General features: G+C 36.4%; 1 protein-coding gene across 4 annotated transcripts in view; it reads right to left on the bottom strand.

The window, feature by feature from the left end:
* Window positions 1–25254, bottom strand: part of mgarpa (mitochondria localized glutamic acid rich protein a) — a 90608-nt gene extending 65354 nt beyond the window's left edge. For 3 of the 4 annotated variants that reach the window (XM_039751665.1, XM_039751668.1, XM_039751667.1), the window contains exons 1-4: window positions 25078–25254; window positions 18370–18476; window positions 8158–8263; window positions 254–256 (exon numbers count right to left, since the gene is read on the bottom strand). In XM_039751665.1, coding sequence (XP_039607599.1) covers window positions 254–256; window positions 8158–8263; window positions 18370–18476; window positions 25078–25147 — 286 coding nt within the window. In that variant the 5' untranslated portion in view covers window positions 25148–25254. The remainder of the gene's footprint in view (window positions 1–253; window positions 257–8157; window positions 8264–18369; window positions 18477–25077) is intronic. The other variant, XM_039751666.1, reaches the window with a different exon arrangement.
* Window positions 25255–25738: the final 484 nt, after the last annotated feature.

Genomic DNA, 25738 nt, shown 5'->3' with positions numbered 1-25738 from the left:
CCACTAAAATGGGTCATAAGCAGTTAATGTCAACAAGTAAAGCATACATATGGCTTTCAACTCCAGTTTTAAAAATCATTCATGTTAATCATAAGAGAGGCTGTGCTCAGATATTTTCTATGCATTTAGCTATTTTGATTAGTGATTAGTGGACAAAGCATACATGTTTGTCTTTAATAAAAACAATCAGGTTTCAGAAAAATCAAAAATGTCATTTTGACATGTTCTATTTTGAATCACAGAAAACACTTACCTGCTTGTGTAGGTAAAGGAGCACAACAAAGGAGATTCAGGAGGAGAAAGGGGAAAAAAAAATAATAATTAAACTTTTGTTTGATGTTAGAATGTTTACGGACTTTAAATCACACTTTAAATTAAAATGGTGTATAACTTGTAAGATTTAAAAATTGAAGGCTACTATTTGTGAAATCTGTGCTAACTCAAGTACCTCATTCTAAAACAGCACATGTCGATAATTAAAGTTGATGGCAGGTTTTTCTCTTGGCAAGAGAAATTATACTTGTTTACCATTCTGAGACTATTAATCTGTAAAAGGCATTCAATGAATGTTTGTTTTTCTAAACCTCAACAATATTTCAAGCCTGGATTTCAAATTGATAAGAAGCAAGTCTGCTACCTCACAAGCCTCATATAGCACTGTAAAATAGGAATAAAACATGCTACCCCAGGCTTCCAATCATCTTCAGGGTTGACCGTTAGCTCTCAATTCGTCAGTGTGAAAGTGTGCCCTATATGCCATGTCAGTTCCTCTTTTGCACAAAATTCTTTCCAACACAGGCCCTGCTGAAAATGAAAGCAAAGTCTGATAGATAAAATTAAGATTGAAACCTCTTTACTTTTTTGTTTTACATGTCAGATCTGCAGTTAATAACAATATTTCTTCCATCTGTGAATCCATATTCAAGCCTACTTAATCCAATTTACGTCTGAGGAGGGGGTGATGCTAATCCTGGTAACAGTGGATGAAGAGCAGAAACCAGCCCTCAATACTCAAACACACGCCAAAGCTTACTCACATCAGAGCCATTTACAGTCAGCAATTAACCTAAACTGCACATTTTTGGAATGTGAAAGAAAAAGTATGGATAAAACCTCATATCCACAATATGAGAACATTCAAAAGCAAACCAGATAGTGACTGGCCATGACTTAAAACTAGGGCATTGGAGGATTGAGGTAACAGAGAGTTAACCTCTTCTTGACGGAAAGGCCCTGTGCCGGGCTGACGAAGGTTTAAAAAAAAAAAAATTTAAAACATCTTTTGCCACATCATAAGATAATCTATTCCACACACACACACACACACAGAGACATAAACAATACCTTGTTTGAGAGTCACGGAGGTCTACTACACACTCATAGTGATCATATTGTTATGGTATGCACAGTTGACTTTTAATTTGGCATAAAATCATAGGTGTGCCAAGTCATGCACCACTGCCAAAAAAAAAAAAAAAATTAAACCAGCCTAGTAATTACTCTGAACATACATCAATTGAAAGGTCTTGAACAGTAGATTTCAAACAATGCCATCAACAGTTAATTCAACTAAACACCCAGCCCACACGGGCCCAAATCTGAACAACACTGACACAATGATTGTCTGATTTTTCATGTGCTTGTGCATAGAACTCCTCAAAACAGCAGCAAAAAAATATACAAAAACCATATTACTTGTTTCAGGTTGCCGAGTAAAACAAGTGATTAAACATGTTATTCCATGGAAGCAGCAACAAGTAAACCGAAACAAAGCCACAACACAGCGAACGATGTAGGCACCTACCATCTGGCACTTCTGGCAGGGGTTGTTTTTGCTCTGTTCATCACAACACTTTAAAACTTCACACCATTGGATAGCTCAGACCATGATGTTTCCAATGACACCCAATACACACAAGTTTTCTCAAAAGCTGCCAGCCTACCATGCAAAACTTCTGATGCCCATTGGGAAAAAATGAATTTTCATGTGTTGCAAAAAAACTTCACACTGTGTGACAAACAGTTACTGAGATATTCGCTATTAAAGAGCAGGTGGGTATGTCGAGGTGGGCTCAGTGGCTGAGACGTTTCTAAAAATATATAATATGCCTGTGTTTGAAAAAAGAAATGTGCTAAAGATGAACAAAATAAACAAAAATGTTTTTTTTTTCTTTAATGGGGGTGTGTGTGCACATACATACATACATACATACATATTATATATGTATATAAGAAAATTGCTTATATTTTATAGAAATGTTTTACATTATTTTATATAATTTATATTTATTGAACACCTAGTCTAGAGGTGGGAGGGGGTACCCATGGTGCCAAATGCTGGGACTATTCATTTCTTTGTGTTTACATCATTAAACAGGAAAAGCTAACATGTCTGGGAATACCTCAATGATGAAAAACCTCTCCTGGCATTGCTTGAACCTGAAACATACTGCATTTTATAACAAAAATGTAGAAAAAAAAATTCACAGAGTCCATCTACAACTTTTTGCTATTTTGGCATCAGTTTTTGAGTAAAGGAATGTTTAAATTTGACACAGACATGATTTCTATCAAATTTGATAAGTTATATGTCAAGTTTTAGTTTTTTTAAAAAAATGTGTCCATCCTTTATTCGTTGCAAAATAAGCCTTCATTATAGTGCCCTCCCTTCAGGAAGAAATTGCTGAAAAATGACATCAGGATGTAAGAAAACCCAGCAGAAACAGGGTACCAAATTATGAATGTTCCACCAGGACCTGGTGTTGCTTTAGTTTAAAAGCAATCTTCTCCTGAGATTCACGATCTCATTAGCAAACTGCATGCCAACTACAAATTCACTGCTTTTAAACAATTGTTAGCACAAATCCTAGATTAATATAGAGGACTGTTTAGACTTGAGTTATAGTTTAAGTAAAAACTAAAAATGCAATTGCCATACTGCTTTGCAATGCCAAATACAGACTTATTTTGAGACATGATGTTCAATTAATTAGTAATATTAGGGCATTATTTAAGCCACACACCAAATCATTTTATATCCAGAAGTAAAAAAGGCAAAAACAAAACATGCTTAACATAGCTTGGACTGGGACCTTTTCTATTCAAATGTTGATCAAGTTTACAGAAAGCTGTAATGCTGTTCTGAAACACAAAATCAGCACAGCTATTAGTGTATACAAAATAAAGATGCTGACTGAGGTTAGACTTTACCAACCTACCATACTGGCAGCACTTTCAAGGCATATACTGTGTTGACAGGCAGTTGAACAAAATCACACTGGGTGTGTATAATGACACAACAAGGCATGTTACCAATCAATCTGATTGACAACCAAGTCTTTTGGCAGCTAACAAGTCAGCTTGAGCCAGGGTACTACATTCTCTTAGAAGGCACTACCACTAGTCATACAGAAAAACATTCATCCTGAATAAAAATTCAGGAATTAAAAGATGATGTGCAATACATTTTACTTAATTTTTAAGCAAATCTTACATGCATAAATAAAAAGAAAGTAGAGCTCGGTTTTTAAACAATCAATGGCTATTGATCAAAGGAGGTTCACTTTTGATTATGAAATACAATTTAAATTTCTGTCTCAAAATGTAACAAAGATAATAAATGTACATATGCATTTATTATTTAAAATTTCTGTACTATTTGTCCCAGGGAGGATCATATCAACAAGTTAAACACATTAGCCCAGCTAGTCCTTTTACAGCAACACATTCCAGATCCTCATGGTAAATTCCCAATCCAGATGAAAGATACAAGGACTGTATTGTGTACGTGTGCAATATATCCACCAAAACTCCCTCCTATAAATGAAGAGGAGAAGCAGCTCTTCTTCAGAGTGCTCAGGCTTGTTAAACCCTTCACCTTACTAAAGGGCACACACACAGCAACACCACAGAGAAACATCATCTGTTCTCTTTGCATCTGTGACTATTGAAGCTGCAACACACAACTTCCAGGTTACACAACTGCCAGAGATACAATTAAGAAATGTTCAGCTTTGCTTTTCACTTTTAAGTGTTAGCAGCTCCAGGTTAATAAAATTTTCTTTCAATAGAGTTTACCCTATTTCTTTTAACATTTCAAAGGGGCTAATTTTCTGACCATCAATCATAGTCAGTTTAAATTATAATAACAAAGAAAACAGAAATGAGTATGTGAAAAAAAAAAAGCCAAAAAGAAAATGAGAATTTTTTTTACATATTTCTTTAAAATGTATTCATTAATTTATGGGCATGCAAGTACGAATGACTATACAGATATACAGTATTTCAAACTTTAGTAATTATTTCACCAGGAACAATAGACAGCGCACAATATCACATTCAACTCCTGATAATAGGGGGTTTCAGGTGACAACCTAGCCAGCAAGGAAGAATACAGCAGACTTTCACACTGTTAAACTAACTTGCCACATTAAAATCCTAATGGCTTGTGGGAAAGAGAATCACTACCTAATGTATCCCTTATTTATAACCGTTGAACTTTCCTTTTTCCTTCCTCTGCTACAATTTAGGTTTATAGAACATGAAAACTTTATTTTTGGTAAATGAAAGGTTTTTATACTGTACTACAGAGCAATTTACTTAAAATCAACTTTAATTAAGTAATGTCTTTACAAGATCATCACATTACAAATGGCACATTTCATACTGGTCAGTAGCTACAAAGATCCCAACAATAGAAGTACCATAGTCTCATACATCAAAGCAATACACTGAACTATTCAGGTTCGTTTTGTACCAGGATCAGTGTGAATGTTTATGGTTCTGCCCTTGGGGAACATCTGCTGGCAGAACGAGCATTCCTAACCATCAGCTGTGCACAAGAAAATTCATTCTGACAAGTTAGCTTGTTTAGTATAATCTAATTTACCACTTAGCAAAGCCAATTTATTACACCTAGCTGATTTTCAAAACACTTTTCATTATTGCATTACTCACTTAATTCCCTGTGACTCTTGTCTTCTGGTGATAGGATGATGCATTAGCTAAACAAACAGGTAAAACTGGCAGACATTCTAAGGAAATATATCATTTGCAATTTCTTCTGCAACTGACAAAGACTTGAATTCTACCTAAAGATAGGTTAAACCAGTTAGATCTTGAGCCTAATCCAGAGGAAACCTTGACAACTTTTAGTATGAATCTACAGTAAATGTGATACTGGGACACTTTAGCTCTTAGCTAACCAAACAAGCCCGATGAACTTAACGGTCTTCTCCGATTGTCATAGATCTAATTGTTGTGGTGTGAAATTTTGTATATATGTTGATAAATATTTTGTATTTCTTTATTTATAAGTCAGACAAAGCAAATGTAATATTAGTGTTTTATTCATGAGAACAGCAATGCTCTGATGTTTAAAGAAATCCCCTAACCCAGTGTTTAGGACTAACTTAGAAATTTATGGCAGAGTTAGGAGATGTGCCTCAAACTGGTTTGGCAATTGACCCCATGCAGGACTTTCTCAATCAATACCTACAGGAAAGCCAAACTACCTAGCTGGCAAGCTTCACTCAACAAATTGGTTATGTGGGCAGGTGTGAAAATAAACCAGTAACTGGGGATGTGTTGCACTACGATTCCATCGGTCTAAAGTCGGCTGTTTGGTTTTGAATCAGAGGCCATTCTGTACCACAATGCCCTATTGGCGTAAGGGTTTGGACAGTGAATGTATAAATTGGCTTGCTTAAACCCCCTTTGTATCTCTCTCACATCATTACCATGAAAAGAACAGCACACTGAAGAGAACAGCTCAGCAGCCATATTGAGACAGGCATGCGGCCTGTCCTGAAGAAAGCTAGAAAATGATGACTTAACTAGAGACATTTAAAAGTAACTACAAGTCTGTGTGCCGCCTGAAACTACACATCAGCATTTATCAGGTTGTATGGTTGCCAATATCCACTTGTACTTTGATTATTGTTATTTTATGATAATTATCAACAATGCATTGTTTAAAGTTTTAACTCCTGCTTGTCTTTTACTCCATGCAATTGCCTGAAGTTATAAAGTACAATACCTTAAAAATAGTGGTAAGTCTATAGGATTTAAGGCATTCTGACAAAGGCAACAAATTAAGAATACAAAAGGAGAAAGCATAGTAATATAGAACTCTACCAAGACAAAACACCAATGTTCTCAAATTCTAAGAGAAGAAAAAGGTTGAACTGTAATCAGTAGAGTGTCTTTCATTACATTTATGACATTGAAAAATCCTTTCCACATGCAAACATACTGTCTTGTACACTAAACTCCCCATTCAGAGATTTTTTTCTAGAAATGATAAGAACAGTACAAAAATGTCTGAAATTTGCTGCCACACAACTCACAACCAACTTGAACAGAGACCAATTTATCGGAAGGCTTGCTCTTGTGGTGTCCAGGCTCTTTAAAAGCTGACAGGTTTCAATGTCAATGGGCAGCAGAAAGCCAACTTTCCCTAACCTTGCTTTTAAACTATTAGAATTAACTAGAAAAAAATAATTTTTGCCCTCAAACCAAGGATACTTAATTTCATTTTATTTTTTGTTAGTGTCAACTAAAATAATTATTAAACTATTAATAATAAAGAAATGAGTATTCATAATGTATAACAGAAGAGTGGGAAGAAGTCATATAGTTTTTGTATGCTATACTATATACTATACACATAAATGGCTGAATGACCGAGCATCAAACTGGCCAACTTGTGTTGAAATGTACCAGATTTATCAAGGTCTTTGCAAAAAAAAAAAAAAAAAATTATATAGCAGGATTTACTGTGGTCAACAAGAACAAGCTTCTTCTAATACAGCTAATACAAACAATGGTAGCTGTTATTTTGTCATTCAAAGCTTCAGGGTATTAGCCAAACAACAAGTCAACATTCGCAGCTCACTGTAAAGATCCTACTATGAAGTTTGCCTTTCACACGTATGGAAAACCTTAACACATTAAAGACCCTAAACCTGACTATTTTAAGACTTACATATTCCAATGTTATTTATGGCTATACTGTCTGTTTCTGGGTACTTGACATCTTTTCCTCAGCTATTAACATGTATTAATACTGTAAAACTTTAAGAACTGCATTAGACTATAGAATTCTTATAATTATTTGACAATCAATGATGTGCAAAGTACAATATGCTAGTATACAACCTAACATTCTAAAACACAGTTAATCCAGCTCAAGGGTGGCCATAGTGTGTGTCAGTAGCATCAGGCCCCAGACATTTACAATCACTAATCAATTCAGAATTACTAAATTAACCTTACAGTATATGCATGTTATACTTTTGAGATATAAAAGGAAAAATGGTGTACTCCAGTAGAAAATCCAAGCAGAAACCAGTAAAATAGGAATTTTTCACACAGATAGAGTGGATCTTTTTCCTCTTCACCTTTTCCCACTTCCATGTGTGTTTGATGTGCTTGATCAGCCTTCTCCAAACAACTTGGTCCTGCACCTCCTTTCCAGTCAGACCATTTTCCATCAAATCTTCTTTTACTTTATCCTTCCACCTCTGCTTTGGTCTTCCTTGCTTTTTCCTCTCTAATTCTATTCCCATCACTCTTTTGCCAACATATTTTTTGTCTATCCTCACATGTCCATACCACTTCAATCTTCTTTCCTATACTTTCTTAGATGTCTCTTCAACCTTTGTTGTACCTCCGATTGTCTTTTTTCTTATTCTGTCCTTCCGCACATCCACATCAATATTCTCATTTCTGCTAAATCAAACTTCTCCTGCACTTCCTTTACTGCCCATGTCTCAGCTCCATACATCATTGCTGGTCTTACCACTGTCTTACAAATTTTACCTTTGACCTTCTCCTTAATTCTCTGATCACATTCCATCTTAGGCTACCACTGATCACACATTTTTTAAATTTATACAGTCTTTTCAATACCTTTCCCTGCAGGTTAACTTCTGAATCCTGATCATCATTAAACCTCATATATTCTGACTTCTTCCTGTTTATCAGATATTTAGCGGATGCAAGATGAAAACCCAGTATGATAAATCCATGAGTTAAAAGCAACAAACACTATCCTGCCATATCATCCACATATACCTAAACTGTATGTGTCTGGTAATTGATAAATAGCAAATTATAATTTGTGTCAGCCTCTTAAAAGGATGAGGATTTACTTACCCTTTGGTGGCCAAGGCTTTGGGGTCCATTGTTGCTTTGAACGGCTGTTAAGTTCTTCAATCCTATCATTGAACCTCGCCTGGTCTCTTGTTACAGTTCTATAAGTCTTTTAAAGGAGTAAAACAAAAAAATATTTTATTATGATTTTAACTTTCTGGATATGTATATTAGATATTTTACCCTCAACAACTTTAAACATGCAATTGTTCAGCCCCTGCTGAAGAAGCCCACTCTTGATCCTACAGGTCTTTCAAACCATAGGCATATTTCTAAACTTCAGTTTTTGACCAAAATTATGGAAATGGTGTTTTTTTTTTTTGCAGTTACTTGCATATATGGAGGATAACAGTTTATGTGATTTATGTCAATCAAGTTTAAAAAAAAAACATCACAGTACTGAGTTTGCTTTGTTGAAGGTGACAAATGATATCTTATTAACCTTGGACTCTGGTTCTTATGCAATCTTAGTTTTAATCGGATCTTTGTGCAGCATTTGACATGGTGGACCATGGGGTTCTGTTAAAATGGCTTGAGGATGAAGTCAACCTTCAAAGCTGTACAATGAAATGGTTTGAGTCATACGGCACCTTAAAGGTAGATATATATTTGTTAACATAGATGGGAAGTTCTCTCAGCCAGCACCTCTCATACAAGGCATTCCACAAAGTTCTATTTTGGCTGCTCTTTTATTTTCCCCTTTATCTGATAGTTCAAATCCCATAAAAGCCAGAAGTGACTCTACCCCATTGGGCCCCTGAGCATGGCCCTTAACCTGCAATTGCTCTGTCCTGGGTATCACATTAATCTGCATCCATCCCTGCAAGCAAGTCCTCCAACTTGCAGGAAAAACCTGGGGGTTGGTGGCAGGACTGGCACACCAGCCATTGTAAAAAAACGATCTCAATCCAGGTGCTTCACCGTGTGGTGGGTGCAGCAACATGCGGTAAGCTGCTCATGCTTCCAAGCCCTCTCTCTCTTTATCTGCTCCCCCTGAGGACCATCTTTCAATATTTACAATGTTGTTTACCATTTTTATGCTGATAATATGCAGCTATACCTCAAAGTTAGACCGGACATCACTTATTCAGTAAAAAGGCTGATGGAGAGTTTTGAGAATATTAAATATTGGATGACGTAAAAATTTCTTACAATTAAATGAAAATAAAACAGAGGTCATTATTTTTTTTTTTCTATCACATCCACATTCTACCACAGCCTTCATTAGATTCCTTGTCAAAAATGATTCATAATGGTGTCAGGAACCTGGATATTATCTTTGAGTCATCATTAAGCTTTGATAAACAAAACTTCATCAATAGTAATGGCCAGTTTTTTTGAACTGAGGCAAATTTAAAAACTAAACTCTGCCAAATCTGCTCTGTCGCACCTTCAGCTGATTTAAAATGCAGCAGCTAGATTTTTAATTGGGTCTAGAAAAAATAGGATCATATCTTCCCCGATTAGCCTCTCTCCCCTGGTTACTGGTGAGATGTTACATTGATTTTAAAATGTTGTTGGTTTTTAAAGCCTTGCATTGTCTTGCTTCAAAATACATCTGCAACTTCCTTCACCTCTGTTCCTTCACCCCTTTTTCAGATGTTGCCCTTATTCTTTGGAATGACCTGCCTTTCTACATCAGGGGCCTCATGTACAGTATAAATGGTGCGTACGCACAGAAATGTTCCGTATGAATGTTTCCACATTCAAATCGCAATGTATATAACCTAAACTTGGAGTAAAGCCACGCACATCTCCACGGTACCTCATACCCTGTCGTACATAAGTTCTGCGCTCAGTTTTGCAGACTGGTGGCACCCAGCGTCAAAGCAGTGCTAATGTTCCTGTGCGGTTACCCTTTCTTTCTTGGATCCACATTCCTGACGCGGCTTTATAAATACACTGAAACTAACCGCATATTGTTTTTAGTGTAATGCATCTGATTGTAATTAACCTGTAACAATATAATGGTCAAGGAATAGCCATAGTATTCCAAATACCATAACTGCTTTAGCGTTGTTCTGTCACTGCACCTTCTTCTTTCAGCTCCTCCCGTTAAGTGTTGCCACAGCGGATCATGTTTTTCAATATTACTCTCACTGCACCACTCAAGAGTATTTATATCACTGTATCCGAATGGGGAATCACAGCAGCAGCTGATCGGAAGGAGAATTATCGGGATACAGCATCAAGCACACGCTGCCTCAGCCACGGCAGAACGCTTCAAAGATTTTCCCGTATAAGACCTCACGAATTAGAAACGTTCATCCCAAGAACTTTAAACACAGTCAATCAGTCCATCAAGTGCTCCTTGAAGAACTGTTTGTACTTATAAGTTCAATCACCTCACGGTAAACTTGCACAGTTATAATACTGCACAACCTGCACCACTTTATAAAGCATGCATTTATATATGATGACGATATCATTTTTAAGATGAAATGCAGCAAAATATGTTGATTATACAGATAAAAATTTTACTTCATTTAAATAAACTGTATTGTTAATAATTAAACATGTGAGGACACTGTGCCGCAATGCTAGCTAGTTCACGGATTGATCCTACCTCGTGCTGTATTCTTGCTGGGCTGGGGCGACACTGGAAGGATAGATGGATGGAATAATTAAACACATACTACGAAGATATTTCAATGTTCCTTAAAAGTTTTGAAGAATCGTTGTTGTAAGCTTACAGATGGCTTAACGTCTATTACAGAGCTGATTGTGTGGCGATTGGGTATTTGGAGAAAGAAAAATAAGGACAGGAATTGGAGGTTAGTACGTTTGAGACAGTACTGCTGCATTGATCTACTTTTGTACGACTGTACTCCGTTTTAACTTAATTTTAATACTCTTTTGTACAGTACTTTGCAAAACATCTGTTGTTTTAAATGTGCTTTTATAAATAAATATAACTGACTGACATTTAAACTAAAAATTCGGACGTGCGTGTCAGTGGGCTTTGCGTCCTAGAAACCAAGTTACCCAAACTATTCTATAACATTTCATAATTATTTATCACTCTGATGCCGATCCTTCTGATCATAAAATAGGTCATTACGAGAGCAACTGATGAGAAAAATTCATAATAAATTGCAGAATTACGGTATTTGAGGCTTCCTCTAGAGTGCCTCTTTCTCTTGCACAATTTGTCTCAAAAACTAATCAGGACATCATCATCATCTCATAACAGACTTAAGTTTCGAGTTTAGTATTTTTCTGTCCAGCCATTTCAGCTCTAGACCGTCCTCAAAAAGCTGTGAATCACAGACACAGGCATACACAGGCAGACACACACCCATCAGAGACAGACATATTTAGTATCAGGGGACCATAAAATGTCGAGATCCATCAAAAACCAGAGATCGAAATATTTGACAAATCTAAAGCTTTCGCTCTCCCCAGACACGATAGGTTATGGTGGGAGAGGGCGCAAAACAAAAAATGAAAATTAGTCTTTTTAAAAAGGGTGTTAAAATGACTGCACTCTAAAAATAGCGATGTTCTACAAATTATGTCATTCTTGACAAACATATAAGGCACAGTTAAATGATTCTTCTCTTTTAAAAAACAATGTGTGAAAAAGAAAAAAGAAAAAAAAGCAACTTTATTTGGCTAATAATTCTGATTTTACATAAATGCTCTGATCAGTGTCCTCAGTTCCTAAAATGTAACTAACAGAATTTACAAATCATTTAGGGATGTTTCTGAAATTGTAACGATGTCAGTCAGACTCACAGCAGAAATTCTATATCAGGTGTAACTGGAACCCCAATCATTTTATTTCTTCACCTTTACCCAACTGTTCTTGTTAAGCTATTAATTATGTATACAGTAATTATTTTGAGAGGAGGAAGGAAACTATTGAAACACTTTTTTTTTTTATTTAAACACTAATTACAGCCTTAAATCCCGATGTAGTAAAAATTCATTATTTCACTCATTTCTCAAAGAATAGCAAAATACCCACACTTTGCAACGGAAAAGTGTTGCGTTAAAGAAGTTATAAAAAAGAAAAGGAAACATTGTTAAAAATAACGTAACACGATTGTCAATTTAATTGTTTTGTGAATTTTATGAGTGTTGCTGTCATCAAGGATTTGATTATCATTATTTCTTTCGATCAGGTTCATATTTGGAGGATGTGTTGTGTTCAAGTTACATTACGTGTTTGTCTAGTCTATCCCTGACCATCTCATCTTCGTTGTCAACCGTTGTAAAGATAACAGGTTTCATTCATCGAAGTGTTCACTACCGAAATCGGTACTCGTGAATCTAAGATGTTTAACAGGCATTCCCGGTATTAAGTTGTGGATTTGCCTGTGAATATTTAGCGTCAGCATGTCTATGAACGTAATTTAAAGCTTTACACCTTGCTTTCCTATTCATCTGCATAAGCACAGTCCTTCACCAGCAATTTTAACTCCGTTACAAAGTGATCAAAAGTCTCGTTTATACCCTGCGTCTTCTCATTAAACTTGTATCTCGCGAATATCGTATTCGTTGTAGGCATGACAAACGCCAGTGTGTCTATGAACTTAATTTAAACTTAAGCTTTACACCGTGCTTTCCTATTGATATGTCCTCAAAGGCTTGTTCAGCTTCAGAGGATTGTTCCTCTCTTACTGCATCAACAAACAGCTCATCTTCCTCTTTATCTGAGACAACACACACTCCATGCACGGGTTTACCTTTCCCAGTCCTGCAAACTATAGCGAAGTGGTTCAATTTACCACATTTTTTACACTGTCTTCCTTTAACAGTCCTTCACCAGCGAATATTTAGCGGCAGCGTGTCTATTGGATTGCTGCTGACGGACGGCCTTATATGGGCAGGCACTCAATTACGTGGGAGGTGTGGTGATGGGGGATGCAACTCCGCCTCACACGGCAACCGAGCTGCAGGCCATGGCTGTATATATGTACGTAAGTAGGATTCAGTTATGACCGTTACGCGTAGAATTTCAAAATGAAACCTGCTTAACTTTTGTAAGTAAGCTGTAAGGAATGAGCCTAACAAATTTCAGCCTTCTACCTACACGGGACGTTGGAGAATTAGTGATGAGTCAGTCAGGGCTTTGCCTTTTATCAGTATAGATAGATAGATAATATCTATATATACAGTAGAGAGAGAGAGAGAGAGAGAGAGAGAGAGAGAGAGAGAGAGACGAGAACATATTTAGTTGACATCTTGTCATCAGTGCTGCAGAGGTAGTTTAGTCCTGACAGTTGACAAAATATTACTGCTGCTTGGTTTTATAATGTAGTATGTGGCAATATATGTATGTTTTAATATGTAGTATGTGTGTTTATATGCAAAATTTAAAATCATACTGAAAAAAAAAGATAGCAGTAGCTTGTACTTCTCTTCTTCCAAAATACTTGTCAAGAAAAGTACAGAAAAGATGCAATGAATGAAAGCTGCAAGCTGGCTGGAAGTTCAAAACCACCCATTGCTCAACCATTAACATTGCCTATCATACGGGTGTCAGTCCCGATCCTGGCATCACTTGGTGTAAGACTGGTATCAACCCTAGGGTTTTGCCAATTCAATGTAGGGCATATTAACATACAAAATCAAAATGAGTTCATACAGACTGTAAAATATTAAATATCCGGTTCCAACAGACAACACAACAGCTGGCACAAAACAGGCACAGGTTGTACTCATTTACAGTAATCCAGATGGCATTGTGATAGAGAAAGGATTACCTAGCAGATGTGGCAGAACACGCAATGGGGAATCCTATAAATGCTAGATATTCAAAATGCTTAAATACTTTCAGAACAGGCATAAATCACAGATACACAATTTCCACGGAAGATGTGGTCTACTGTGTAAAGTTTGCACTTAATACAGCAGGGGGATTTGAGTGTTTAGAACTTTATAACTATACCTGTAAACTTGACAGATCTAACACTTACAATGACTACTTCAGGTCAGTTCACCCAAGAACAGTAGGATATGTTGCACATGCATGAATGCACAGACAAGACCAAAAAAGTTTGGTCTGTTTTGTGTTTTTATTTTTCTTTCTAATATGAAAAAAAACATGATTTGCCTTAAAAAAATTACTTCAACCAAGACCTTTCTTTAGACTCTAATTCCATAGGTTTGATGACACTTTTCTACTAGCACTAACAGGAACCAGGCCAATACATTTTTCAGCCACCAACGTTCCTGGCATTACTCATAAAAATTCATAGCTTCCTTGTTTCCTGCTCCACATATTGAACTATGAAGAAAGATAAAAGTAGCGGAATCGTTTTTGGTTAAGCTAACGGAGATTAAAAACATGACTGCAGTTTTTAAAATTAAGAAAGTATCAAGGCTGTTACTTTAAAATAAATTGTTCAACAAGAACATAGGGACACAGCTGGGAACTTGTGCAGTTTTCATATAAATGTTAGAAAGTTTTGTTCAAACAGAACTATAGACACATGGAACAAACAAAACAAACTCAACTTGATGATATTTTGGAGAAATGAGGTGGCCTGAATGGCTTGTTCAAATCAAACTTTTCTAATTTTCTAATACAAAACCTAGATAAATAGTTCTGGCTTCATATCCACTAATAGTAAATCCACAAGCAAATTTCCTAGTAAGGATGGAAGCAAAGAACTAAAAAGAAGGCAGGAGTAAATAGTGTATTTAAGAAAGTATTATAATAGGTATTATATTGATTGTTTCATTGGGATAGTAAGGAAGATATAAAAGAAATTGTGTATAATCAGCTTACTAGGCAAATATTCAGGAATAGGGGATAGTTTAGAAGCAATAACAAAGTAGGCAGCTTAAAATGCATGAAAAAAGCATTGAGTTTAGAAATGTTTGTGGGTTTTTTTTTCTTTTTTAATTGCAAAACACAAGAGAAGCCATTCTAATACAACACCTACCTATGCAAATATTTTTTAACTTGGCTTGATACAATTAGTGAACAAGCACTTCACAGTTCTTACTTTTAGTGGAAAAACAACAGGAATCAGGCTATCACTCCATTTCACATTCCTTATGTTAGCAGAAAAGAGGCATAAGGTAATGCTGGAAACCTACTATTCTAGTAAACATTCCCTATTATTAGTATATCCATCCATCCATCCATCCATCCTCTTCCGCTTATCCAAGGTCGGGTCGCGGGGGTAGCAGCTTAAGTAGGGTAGCCCAGACTTCCCTCTCCCCGGCCACTTCTTCTAGTTCTTCCGGGAGAATCTCAAGGCGTTCCCAGGCCAGCCGGGAGACATAGTCCCTCCAGCGTGTCCTGGGTCTTCCCTGGGGCCTCCTCCCGGTTGGACGTGCCCGGAACACCTCACCGGGGAGGCGTCCAGGAGGCATCCTGATCAGATCTTGCAATAAAACAAAAAACTGCCACAGTACGTAGGTCTTGAAAAATCTTTAATCAAACTTCAAATTTGACATATAAGACAATTACAAATCTTATACAACTCACAAGAGTATTCTAAGGTTTTCTACACTTTATGACTATATGACACATTGTGAATTGCACTATCAAATGGGTGAAGCCTGTGTGCGTGTGTAATATATATATATATATACACATATACATATACACACACAGCAATACACACACATATACATATACACACACAGCAATCCACTCTGCTCACAATCAACCACAGTCACTAGATGGCACATGCATGCACTTTTACATTTTTTCGGCGCTTGCATGCATCTCGATGCTCATTTAAACCAAGCAGACAAATGGAACTTTGTGGTACATGCACGTTGCACATTCACACAACAAGCTACCATACATTTGCCTGAGACAGGTTCCAGCCTGTCCCGCTCAATTTGTGCCACAGCTGCACTCGACTACTAGGACAAGATACTACCTGTCCCGGCTCACTTAGCGTACGCCTCTGCAAGTTTACCAATGTAATAAAACTGCTAGGGAGTCTTTGGGTTGTTTTTTGTCCTGAAGATCACACGCAGCTAGTCTACGTATATTAGTATTTTTTTTTTTCATCATACTATGAATCTCGGTTTTCATCCCTCTGCACTAGAAACAGAAGTAGCTGTGTATACTGTATGATTAGATTTGTATAACAGTTAATAATTACATTGTCCTATAGTTTACCTTGGAAACATCACAAACTTAAAATATTCATCTACTTTGAAAAAGGGTAGAAAAGTAATTCTAGAAAAAAAAAAAAAAATTTCTGTCCATTATTGCTGAGCTACTGAATTTTGTAGCTGTTTTCTTCCTCAGTTCAGTTTGCATCACATCATGGATTTGTTCATTAAATTATTTTCAGATCACTTATCCTACACAAAGCTGTGTGTCATAACAGTGCAAGTTAACATCAGGTCATTTTGTGATGTCAACTCATACTGGAACAATTTAGATACAATTCGAAAGAAGTATGTTTTTCCTTCTGTGTTTTTCAAAGGAGGAAATCAATAAAAACAAACTTAGATGTGAAATCCACGCACAAAGTGCTCTAACTGTCTGCTGAACCGTGCTACTGGCCATCTCTTTAATGCAGATTTAAGTAAACAGTTCACAGACTCTGAGCATCAAAATGTGCAGTGCGATAAAAAAAAAATTCTCAATTAGATTTTTGCTAGAAAAATATAATAAAAAATAGACCAGAATACGCAATGCCGGAAATAAATATCCTGTATAAAGCAATGCTGTATTTAATATTAAGAAGAAATCCCTCTGGATCAGTTTATTACATTCCTAAATAATGAAAACAAAACTTAAGGCACAAAGGTTTCTGTAACGATATAAATACTGGGTCATCAGTATATATGTCTGCATTGCAGATGTGCCTCATCTTAAAATGCAGCCATGTTCAATAAACTATGGTGAAAGGCAAAGTTTTAAATATTTCATTTTAATAATAAATATACTGTACATCACTGCCCAATATTTATTCTTTGTGTTAAATATACACAACAACATGCTACATACAAGACATAATATTTAATAATACATATGGCCTGCCTAATAAATTTAAACAAACAAGATTGAATTAAAAATATTTTAAAATCAAAATGACACATTCGACCTTGTTTGCAAAACTTAAAACATCCCCAGTTATTCCTTGGGGAAATTAAGGAAACATTTATTATTGCAATGTGACTAGCACGCTACCCAAAGCTGGTCTTTCACCTGTGCCCTGTAATGCCAGGATAGGTTCCAATCCCTCTCAACTATTTATTGGATCAAGTGAATATGATAATGGATGATTTAATAGAGCACTGAACTCTGTTCTGGGTTCCTGGTATGTCCCCAATCATGCTCTGGACACCATGACGTTCCACTGGAATAAGAGGGTTAAAAATAATAAATAAATGAACAAATGGCACAATCAATACAGTAGTGTACTGTACTGTACTCCTGAATATAGTCACTTCATAAAGAGAGAGAGGTCGGGATCATTAACTGATTTTTTACAGAATGTTGCCACACCCACCACATGACAAAACACCCAGATTGGGAGCCAGGTGCTGCCTTCATAAAAAAAGGTAAAGAAAATATTAAATTAATTTCATGCTGAACAGAGCGATATACCATTAAGCAGAAAATAATGGCCACGTGCACACTTCCTGAATGTGCAGACCCCATAAATGCATTAATCCCTGAAGACAAAGAATGTAAGTGTGGATTTGGGCGATTATACCCTGCACTGAATGGATGAGGTCTAAAATGTTGGTTCTGTTCTGTGTTTAATGCTGCACAATCCCACTATAGGACTGAATGAAAATAGATGGATGTAAATTATGCTCAGCATCCCACCCAAGGAGGGAAAAAAGCAAAGTTTGACCATATTCACTTAAATGACGCTTTTTAAAATAATGGGCTTTTATAACAATTTCCATATCAAAGAGCATTCAATGCACAGGCTGTTCCACCCAACATAGCTATGTATATTTGGAAAATTAATACTGACTTGATCAGGGTCACTTAGTGTGTCAAATGTTAATATAGAGCAAGCAGCTTAATGTCTCTTAGTCACTGCATTCTGTTTATTAAAGCATGGTGTAAACCATTTTCATGCTTACAGCAAAACAACCATTGATGTAAGTTACTTTTTACTCAGTATGGATGGAATATGTTTGCAACCAAGAAAGCAATAGAAAGAGTAACTGTGTTTGAAGCACATTTCATCTGCAGCTTTTTTTTTGGACTTGGTTATAAAATTTCAAAAGTTAAGATAGAGGAGATGTCAGACTCAAAGCATTTCTTACATAAAAGCCAGCCCCTAAGCAACATCCACCAGTTAGAAGAATGTACATCATGCTGTCTCCTGATGAGCCTGGCACCTGACTGGATGACATGTGCCGCAAAGAGAGTACTGTGGGGGAAAAAGAGATAATACATCAATCAGGCTGGGCAATCACAAACTAGTATTAGGCAAAAATCATTTAAAGCAGCCTTTTATTGTTCTTATTGGTCTAAAAGGCACCACGGACATATGATTTCACTAGAATTCAAGCTATAATAAATGTAAAACAAATGCAGCAGGTATTTCAATTAATTTATTATTTACTTACCAAAATTTACTTTGGAATCAATTAATATCATTAATGATATAAACAAAATTTTGTAAGCTTGGGATTGGCTTTTAAATGCATTTAATTGTTTTATTACAAGCACATATCATTAAACTGCAAATATCTGAGGAGTTTTAACGGTTTATGCTTTTTTGCCTCCTCAAGGCTCTGAAGCTTCATTCTGAAATTCAACGCCCATGCAAAGCTTGTGTCTGGCAAGGGAACAACAACTTTTCTAATGTGATTGTCAAAAGAAACAATGAGTGAAAACAGGAAAAAATGTAGAAAACATTCAAAGAAGAAAATAATGAAGTTCTAACATCTATGCAAAATATAGTAAAGTCAGTGCAATGACATGGGAACAGAACCTCCATCAATAAATGTGAAACCAATAAAAAAGGTCTTATTAAAAATGCATTATCCTCCTTTGTTATATCTGAAACAAAACTATTGTTGTTAATCTCGAATTAAGAATCAAGGGAATTCTTCAATTCTTCATCCAACCAGTCACTATGAAACCTTGCTTTGACACATCACTAAACAGGACATCTTTTGACATTGCCATTTTTCTGGATAAGAGGTCGACTGAATGAAGTTCTGTGAAATATTATGACTGCCGTAACTGCAAAGGACCCTCTGAACTGCTAGTCAGGGACATACGCTACAAATCCTGCACAAGTCCAAATGTACAGTAGGTCAAATCAAATAGCCTTTTATTGTCAATTTACTATATGTACAGAACATAAAGAACCAAAATACTGTTTCTCTCTCATCTTCATAGTACGATAATAAATAAAAAAAGGATATAAACATATAAGATAAATAAAATTAGAACTTCTAAAGTAAACCTAAGTACAATATGCAATAATCAGTAGTGCAAAAGCCACTTACAGTAAAAAGTGAGAAGATGCATTATAGAGTAGCTTATGAGATGCACAAAAAGACAGACAGTTAGCTGCAGATGTAATATTGAACCTTTATATAATACCAGCTGAAGTGGGATACTTGATAGATAATGACTCTTGTTATGACCATGGAAGTGTTGGTCATTACACCAAATTCACTTATCCACTTTATTTTGTGTAGCACCAATTGCACTGTATTTTAACATAAGGAACTTCAGAAACCAAGAGAGAATGCTACCGACAACCGCCCCTTAATATTTGTAGAGGTTAGTTCCTTGGACAAGCTAAAACTCAAAACACAGATGTACTTCAGTGACAATAAATAAATAAAAACTAAAAAGTGCGGCACTCCGAAGAAGTGGTTCAAACCAGTATGGTGGATAACTCTGTGCATAGCTTTTACTCTTACATCAGTCTCTAGAGGGCTATGCAGCAGGTTACCAATATAAAAAGGCAATCCCCACCATCATCAGTCACTACACTACTATTCCTGCCTATGTTCCCTACTTTTCTCTGCTTGTCATCTGGCATTTAAAAAAATTTTAAAAATCAGAATCCCAAGGTACAATGGGAAAAGGATCTTTCAGTTAATATCTCAGAAAAGGAGTGGAAGGCAGTCATGCATTGGATACTCTCTATCCCTATATGTGCAAAGCATTCAATCATTCAACTTAAAATATTTCACCGATCACATTTATCTTACTTAAAATTGTCCAGTTGTGCACCAAATTAACATCATTCTGGACAAGACTTCTCTTGCTCAACTGGAAAAATCCTAACCCACCGCTCATATGTCAGTGGGTTAACAGATGTTCTACACTAATTGAAACTGCAAAAATCAAATTCTTACTTGGAGGAGCTGTTTTTTTTTAAATATGGCAACATTTTATTAATTACAATTAAAATTTTAGTATAAGCATAGATATGAAGGGAAAATGACACGTTCCCTTCCTTATTTTAGCTCATGCTGTTGACTCGCATCTCTTTCTCTTGGAGTGGGGTTGAATTGTGTTTTTTTTTGTTCTTTTAAGTTTGATTAAGAAGTCATTTGTTGTATAATTTCAACTTGATTGTTAAAAAAAAAGAAAGAAAAGTAAAGTAAACTCAGAATCCAGTTGCAGGTGGAGTAAAACAGATCTGGAGTAAATCTCCAGGTCTGAAGACCAGCTTAAATGAAACAATTCACTAATTATGTATTTAATAATGAAGAAATGCAAATTTTGAAACAATGTATAACTAAAGAATTGTTAATAAGTTAGTTTTATATTTTATTCCAAAAAATGTCGGAACCTCTTTTTTTTATATATAATCAAGGCAAACAAACAATTTATATCTATTAACAGCGGATTATGGGCGGCACGGTGGCACAGTGGTAGCGCTGCTGCCTCGCAGTTAGGAGACCTGGGTTCGCTTCCCGGGTCCTCCCTGCGTGGAGTTTGCATGTTCTCCCCGTGTCTGCGTGGGTTTCCTCCCACAATCCAAAGACATGCAGGTTAGGTGGATTGGCGATTCTAAATTGGCGCTTGGTGTGTGGGTGTTTGTGTTTTTCCTGCGGTGGGTTGGCACCCTGCCTGGGGTTGGTTCCTGTCTTGTGCCCTGTGTTGGCTGGGATTGGCTCCAGCAGACCCCCATGACCCTGTGTTCGGATTCAGCGGGTTAGAAAATGGATGGATGGATAACAGCTGATTATATTAAAATTCTTAACAAGTAAAACTTTTTAATGTTATTAATTTGCCTAGAGTTTTTCATCAGTTTTAAAAGATTCACAAAACAACTAACTAATCAACAACTGATCAGACTGTGAGACATATAAGATGCTATATTGACTGAAACACAAAACCTGGATTTCCTTTCAAAGGCATAAACATTTCTCAGAACAATTGGGACTTGTATACAATAAGTGTACAAGCTGAAAATAATTTTCTTTACAAAAATCATAATCTAGTGGGCTTTATGGCATCAGTCTCCTTTGAACAAATGTTTACAGACTAAAACAAAGGAGAAAATTCTAGTAGGTGACCTTCAAAATGTCATCCAGACAGCCAGAAGCTAAGACTTTATCAAATGACATTGGACATTGTCCCTTGCCTTGCTTTCCTTAGCAAATAGAAAAGGACAGCACCTTTATGACATCATTTGGATACTGCATATATGTGAATCTCTAAAGGTTTCATCACCAACATGCTCCTCTCTTCCCTTTGCTTTTTTTTTTTTTAAACACACAAATGCTAAAATATAGGCGTGCTGTACACATCCCAATGGAGTAGAATAATAAGATAACAATGCTGGCCACCTGAACAACAGTGTTTCTATAAAGTTTAAAAAAAATGTTAAAAAAGCACGTTTGTACTTGTTATATTTCCTCAAAAAAGTCTTTAAATATAGTTGGCATGGTTGCACAGGGGTTGGCAGTACACTACTACCTTTCAGGTCCAGTAATTCAGTTTAAATGTCACACACTTGTTTTTTACTCTGCATTCTGTCTTTACTAACTTCCCGTGCACTATGGGTTTAATAACATTTGCTAGGTGAGCAACCAGTCACAAAACAAATTCTTGTCTAATATGAGGCAGTGAATTCTGTTGGAAATATTTAATATAAAAAAAGAAAAAAAATGTAGACTTCTTGTTAAGCACTGTCAGTATGCACACTATAATCAAGGAGTAGTGCACTAAATTAGGTTAAATACCAAGGGTATTTACTGTATGATGTAAATGCCGAACATGGTTAAATGTTGAGGCCTATCACATATGTTGTGACCAAAAGGGCAAACACTTTGCCCAGTTGTCCCAGAGATGCACGACCATATTTAGGTGGTTACACTCAAAAATAGAATACATGAAGAGCCATTGTCCAACTTGCTGCATTTGGGTAACTTAAAAGTTTCTCCAGCTTTCGCCTACCTCTTTGAATATAATGTGTAAGGTCGCCACCATACAAGAAGAGTCCTACCTGAGCTCTTTAAATCACCACGGACAAAACATACTGCAGCAATAGAAACCAAATTGTAGGGGGAAACATGGAAAAAAGGAAGTGTCAAAAATGGGTGTGAGGTGTGATAGCTGGCCAGCACCTTTAAAAACACTACTTAGTGAAAATGACATGTGTTTACAATGAGATACATACAGTGTTTGATCAAGCAAATCACCAAGGTTTTATCTGAAACTTTGCAGCAAAATAACATGAAAGGTGAACAGTGACCTAAATGACATAACAAGTGAACAAAATCTCAATTTGCAAGTGTAGCAAATGGAAACATTATGTACCAACTCTGTTCTTCTGCTACTTGAAGTCCAGTCAACTAATCTAAATGATCTTCATAAAAGCATAAGTAAAAAAATGCAAGCAAGGAAAGCAAAAAGTTACTTAACTTATCTAGAAATGAAATGAAGCAGAAACAAACTTTCTAAGGGATGCAGTCCCAGTACTTATGATACATTTATAACACTTATTTATCAGCTGTACTGCATGGTGAGGAAACCTGATGTTCACAATATTTTCATCTGATGCCTGTTAGTTTTATACTACAAAAAGAGAGACTTTGTCTTTCAAACTCATAAATAAATAAATCAATAATAAGGGCACACTTAATCGTCACAGTCTAATACCAAGACAACCAATTTTACCTGCTTTAGTGCAAATAAAAGTGACAACAGGTGCACTGGTGAGGCAACAGCAAGACAACCCCCCAAAAACGGAATGCTTTTGTAAGGTGGTGGCCACAGACAGTTGCTCTTTCCTTATCCTTCCTGACTGATTCTTCTCTAGTTTGCATTTTGCTAGTGCCCTTGTCACTACCGGCAGCATGAGGCAGTACCTGAAGCCAGCTCAGGTTGCATGGGTAGTCCAGTTCTTCCAGGATAGCACATCCATACATGCTCTCGCAAAAAGGTCTCAAGAGCATGGAGGATGTACCAGGAGATTGTTCATTAAATTAGGAGAGCTGGATAGGGCCGTAGAAGGGCATGTATATGTATATTTTAAACTGTAAAAACTGGCAAATAGATAACCTTAATTTTCTTAATTTCAGAATTCTAAGTAATAGTGATACTGTACATTACAGCTGGTATTTTCATAACTACACATTTTCTGTACATTTAAACCCTTATTAAGTCTTATCTAAGGCATATAATTTTACATATTTTTATTTTGCATTCATAAAAGTAATTACTGTTTCCACAAGTAAACAATTCATGCATGATTTCACATATTAAAGTACTTTTGTAATCAAGCCATAAAATAATGTTCACAAAATGGCAACAAAACTGTTTCTTATAATTAATTAGAAATATTTTATTAGTTATTCACTACTAGGTTTGGAGATTATCCAGTTATTCTTGCAAGAGTAATATGATGTACTTACTATGTAACTGACGTCGGAGTATGTGGTAGTTAACGGTGTAGTCGGGCATGGAATAATAGAACCGCAGCTTGCTGACAAGCAGTTCTCAGGTACATCACCCATTAATTCAGGGCTCCACACTCCGCCCCTTCTCTTCAGTCGCCCAGCCCACCCATCCACATGCCTGTGTTCATTTCTCACGTACCCGCTTCTCCTAATTGACCTGTCGCAATGACACACTGGACTGGTCGATCCAAAAAAAAAACTACACTACTCCAAGCGCATTACATTATACATGTATGCACTGACCGATACACGGTTCCCACACAATGACGATTTTGAAGCTTGAAATATCTTGCGAGCTGACAAGATTACAATTCAAGGGTTTATGCCAGCGAGAAGAAAAAATATATTTTTTCTGCAAGTTTATCATAATGCTGTTCTTGGGAAAATTCTGGTGCGACTTTATTGTGCCAACCAATTTAAAAGTGAATACTGGTTTCTATATTTAATTGTGAATTGATACTGTTACGAGGAATCCATACCTTTTTTTATTACTATTTAATTTAATATTGTTTCTTTGTATCAGTATACTGCTGCTGGATTATGTGAATTTCCCCTTGGGATTAATAAAGTATCTATCTATCTATCTATCTACCTAAACTCCAGATAATGCGATTATTTCATTTAGGATCGCTCAGCTACCCCATGGCGTTACCGCATTCTTTGGTTACGTAAGATCGAATCGGACGCTGGCTTACCCGTGTTCGTACTTAGCCAGACATAAGTGGGGGAGAAAGCGTCACCAAAATTGTACTGATTCAGCGACTGTTAATAAAGTGAAAAAACAAAACAAATGCACCGTTTAACACGACATCATTGATTTATAACAATTATGCGCCACATCTGAGCTGTTCATTCTCAACACGAATGAATGACCTTCAAGTCTCTGTCACATTGCAACAGAAATGTAATGACCCCATTTCAGGTTAGACTGTAGACTACCGATATTCAATGTTCAGCGCTATTTATTTAATATTACATACTGAACTATTATGATTAGAATTAGGCTTAAGTCGGGGATTCAGTCGTTGTTTCTATTCCTTTTAAACCCCATACCACCAGCCCCGTGCTTTTCTTCCATAAGGTACTCACCATTCCTCGTAAAGACAGGTCTCCGCACAAGCAGCGCCACTCTTTGCCAGGCAGTCCACCACAGATGCATGGTCCCTAAAACAGCAAGGCAGAGTCTGTCTTAATAAAGAAGAGCCACACCGTACGACCCGACCGGCGAATGTGCTTTACAAAAAAGCCCTGTTGCAACCAGTCTGATTCGCCACGCCCCCTTCTTGACGTCACCTTTCTACTACAGGAGAAAGGTCGGCGTGGAGAACACGTGGTGGACACCGAACCTGCAAAACTTATTTTCGGGTTAATTATTTTGTCACATACCGTAGTTAAAGTAACTTCGTCCTAAAGGCAGAGAGGCAAGTGTGCAGAATTTGTTTCCAAAATAAATTTGAAATCAAGGTTCAATTTTTTATTTTCCACGTATGAGAAATAATACTATTAATTAGGTTGCGTGTGTGAGTTTTATTAACAGTGAGCCTCAACTTGGTTCCAGGTTTTCTCTCCAGCCAAACATTGAATCATAACTCGGTTCCATGCATCTTTTCTTTAAACCGCTTTTCATTTATTTCCGTTCACTTTAAATCATTTGCAGCTAAGTAGTAATGGAGGAGAAAAATGTGAAAGTAATTCATTTCCACAATGAGAATGAAAGGAATCATACTACAAAACGGTGTCTTTACTTCCA

The sequence above is a fragment of the Polypterus senegalus genome, chromosome 4 (assembly GCF_016835505.1).
Source record: "Polypterus senegalus isolate Bchr_013 chromosome 4, ASM1683550v1, whole genome shotgun sequence".
Lineage (NCBI taxonomy): Eukaryota > Metazoa > Chordata > Cladistia > Polypteriformes > Polypteridae > Polypterus > Polypterus senegalus.
This window is presented reverse-complemented; position numbering and strand designations above follow the sequence as displayed.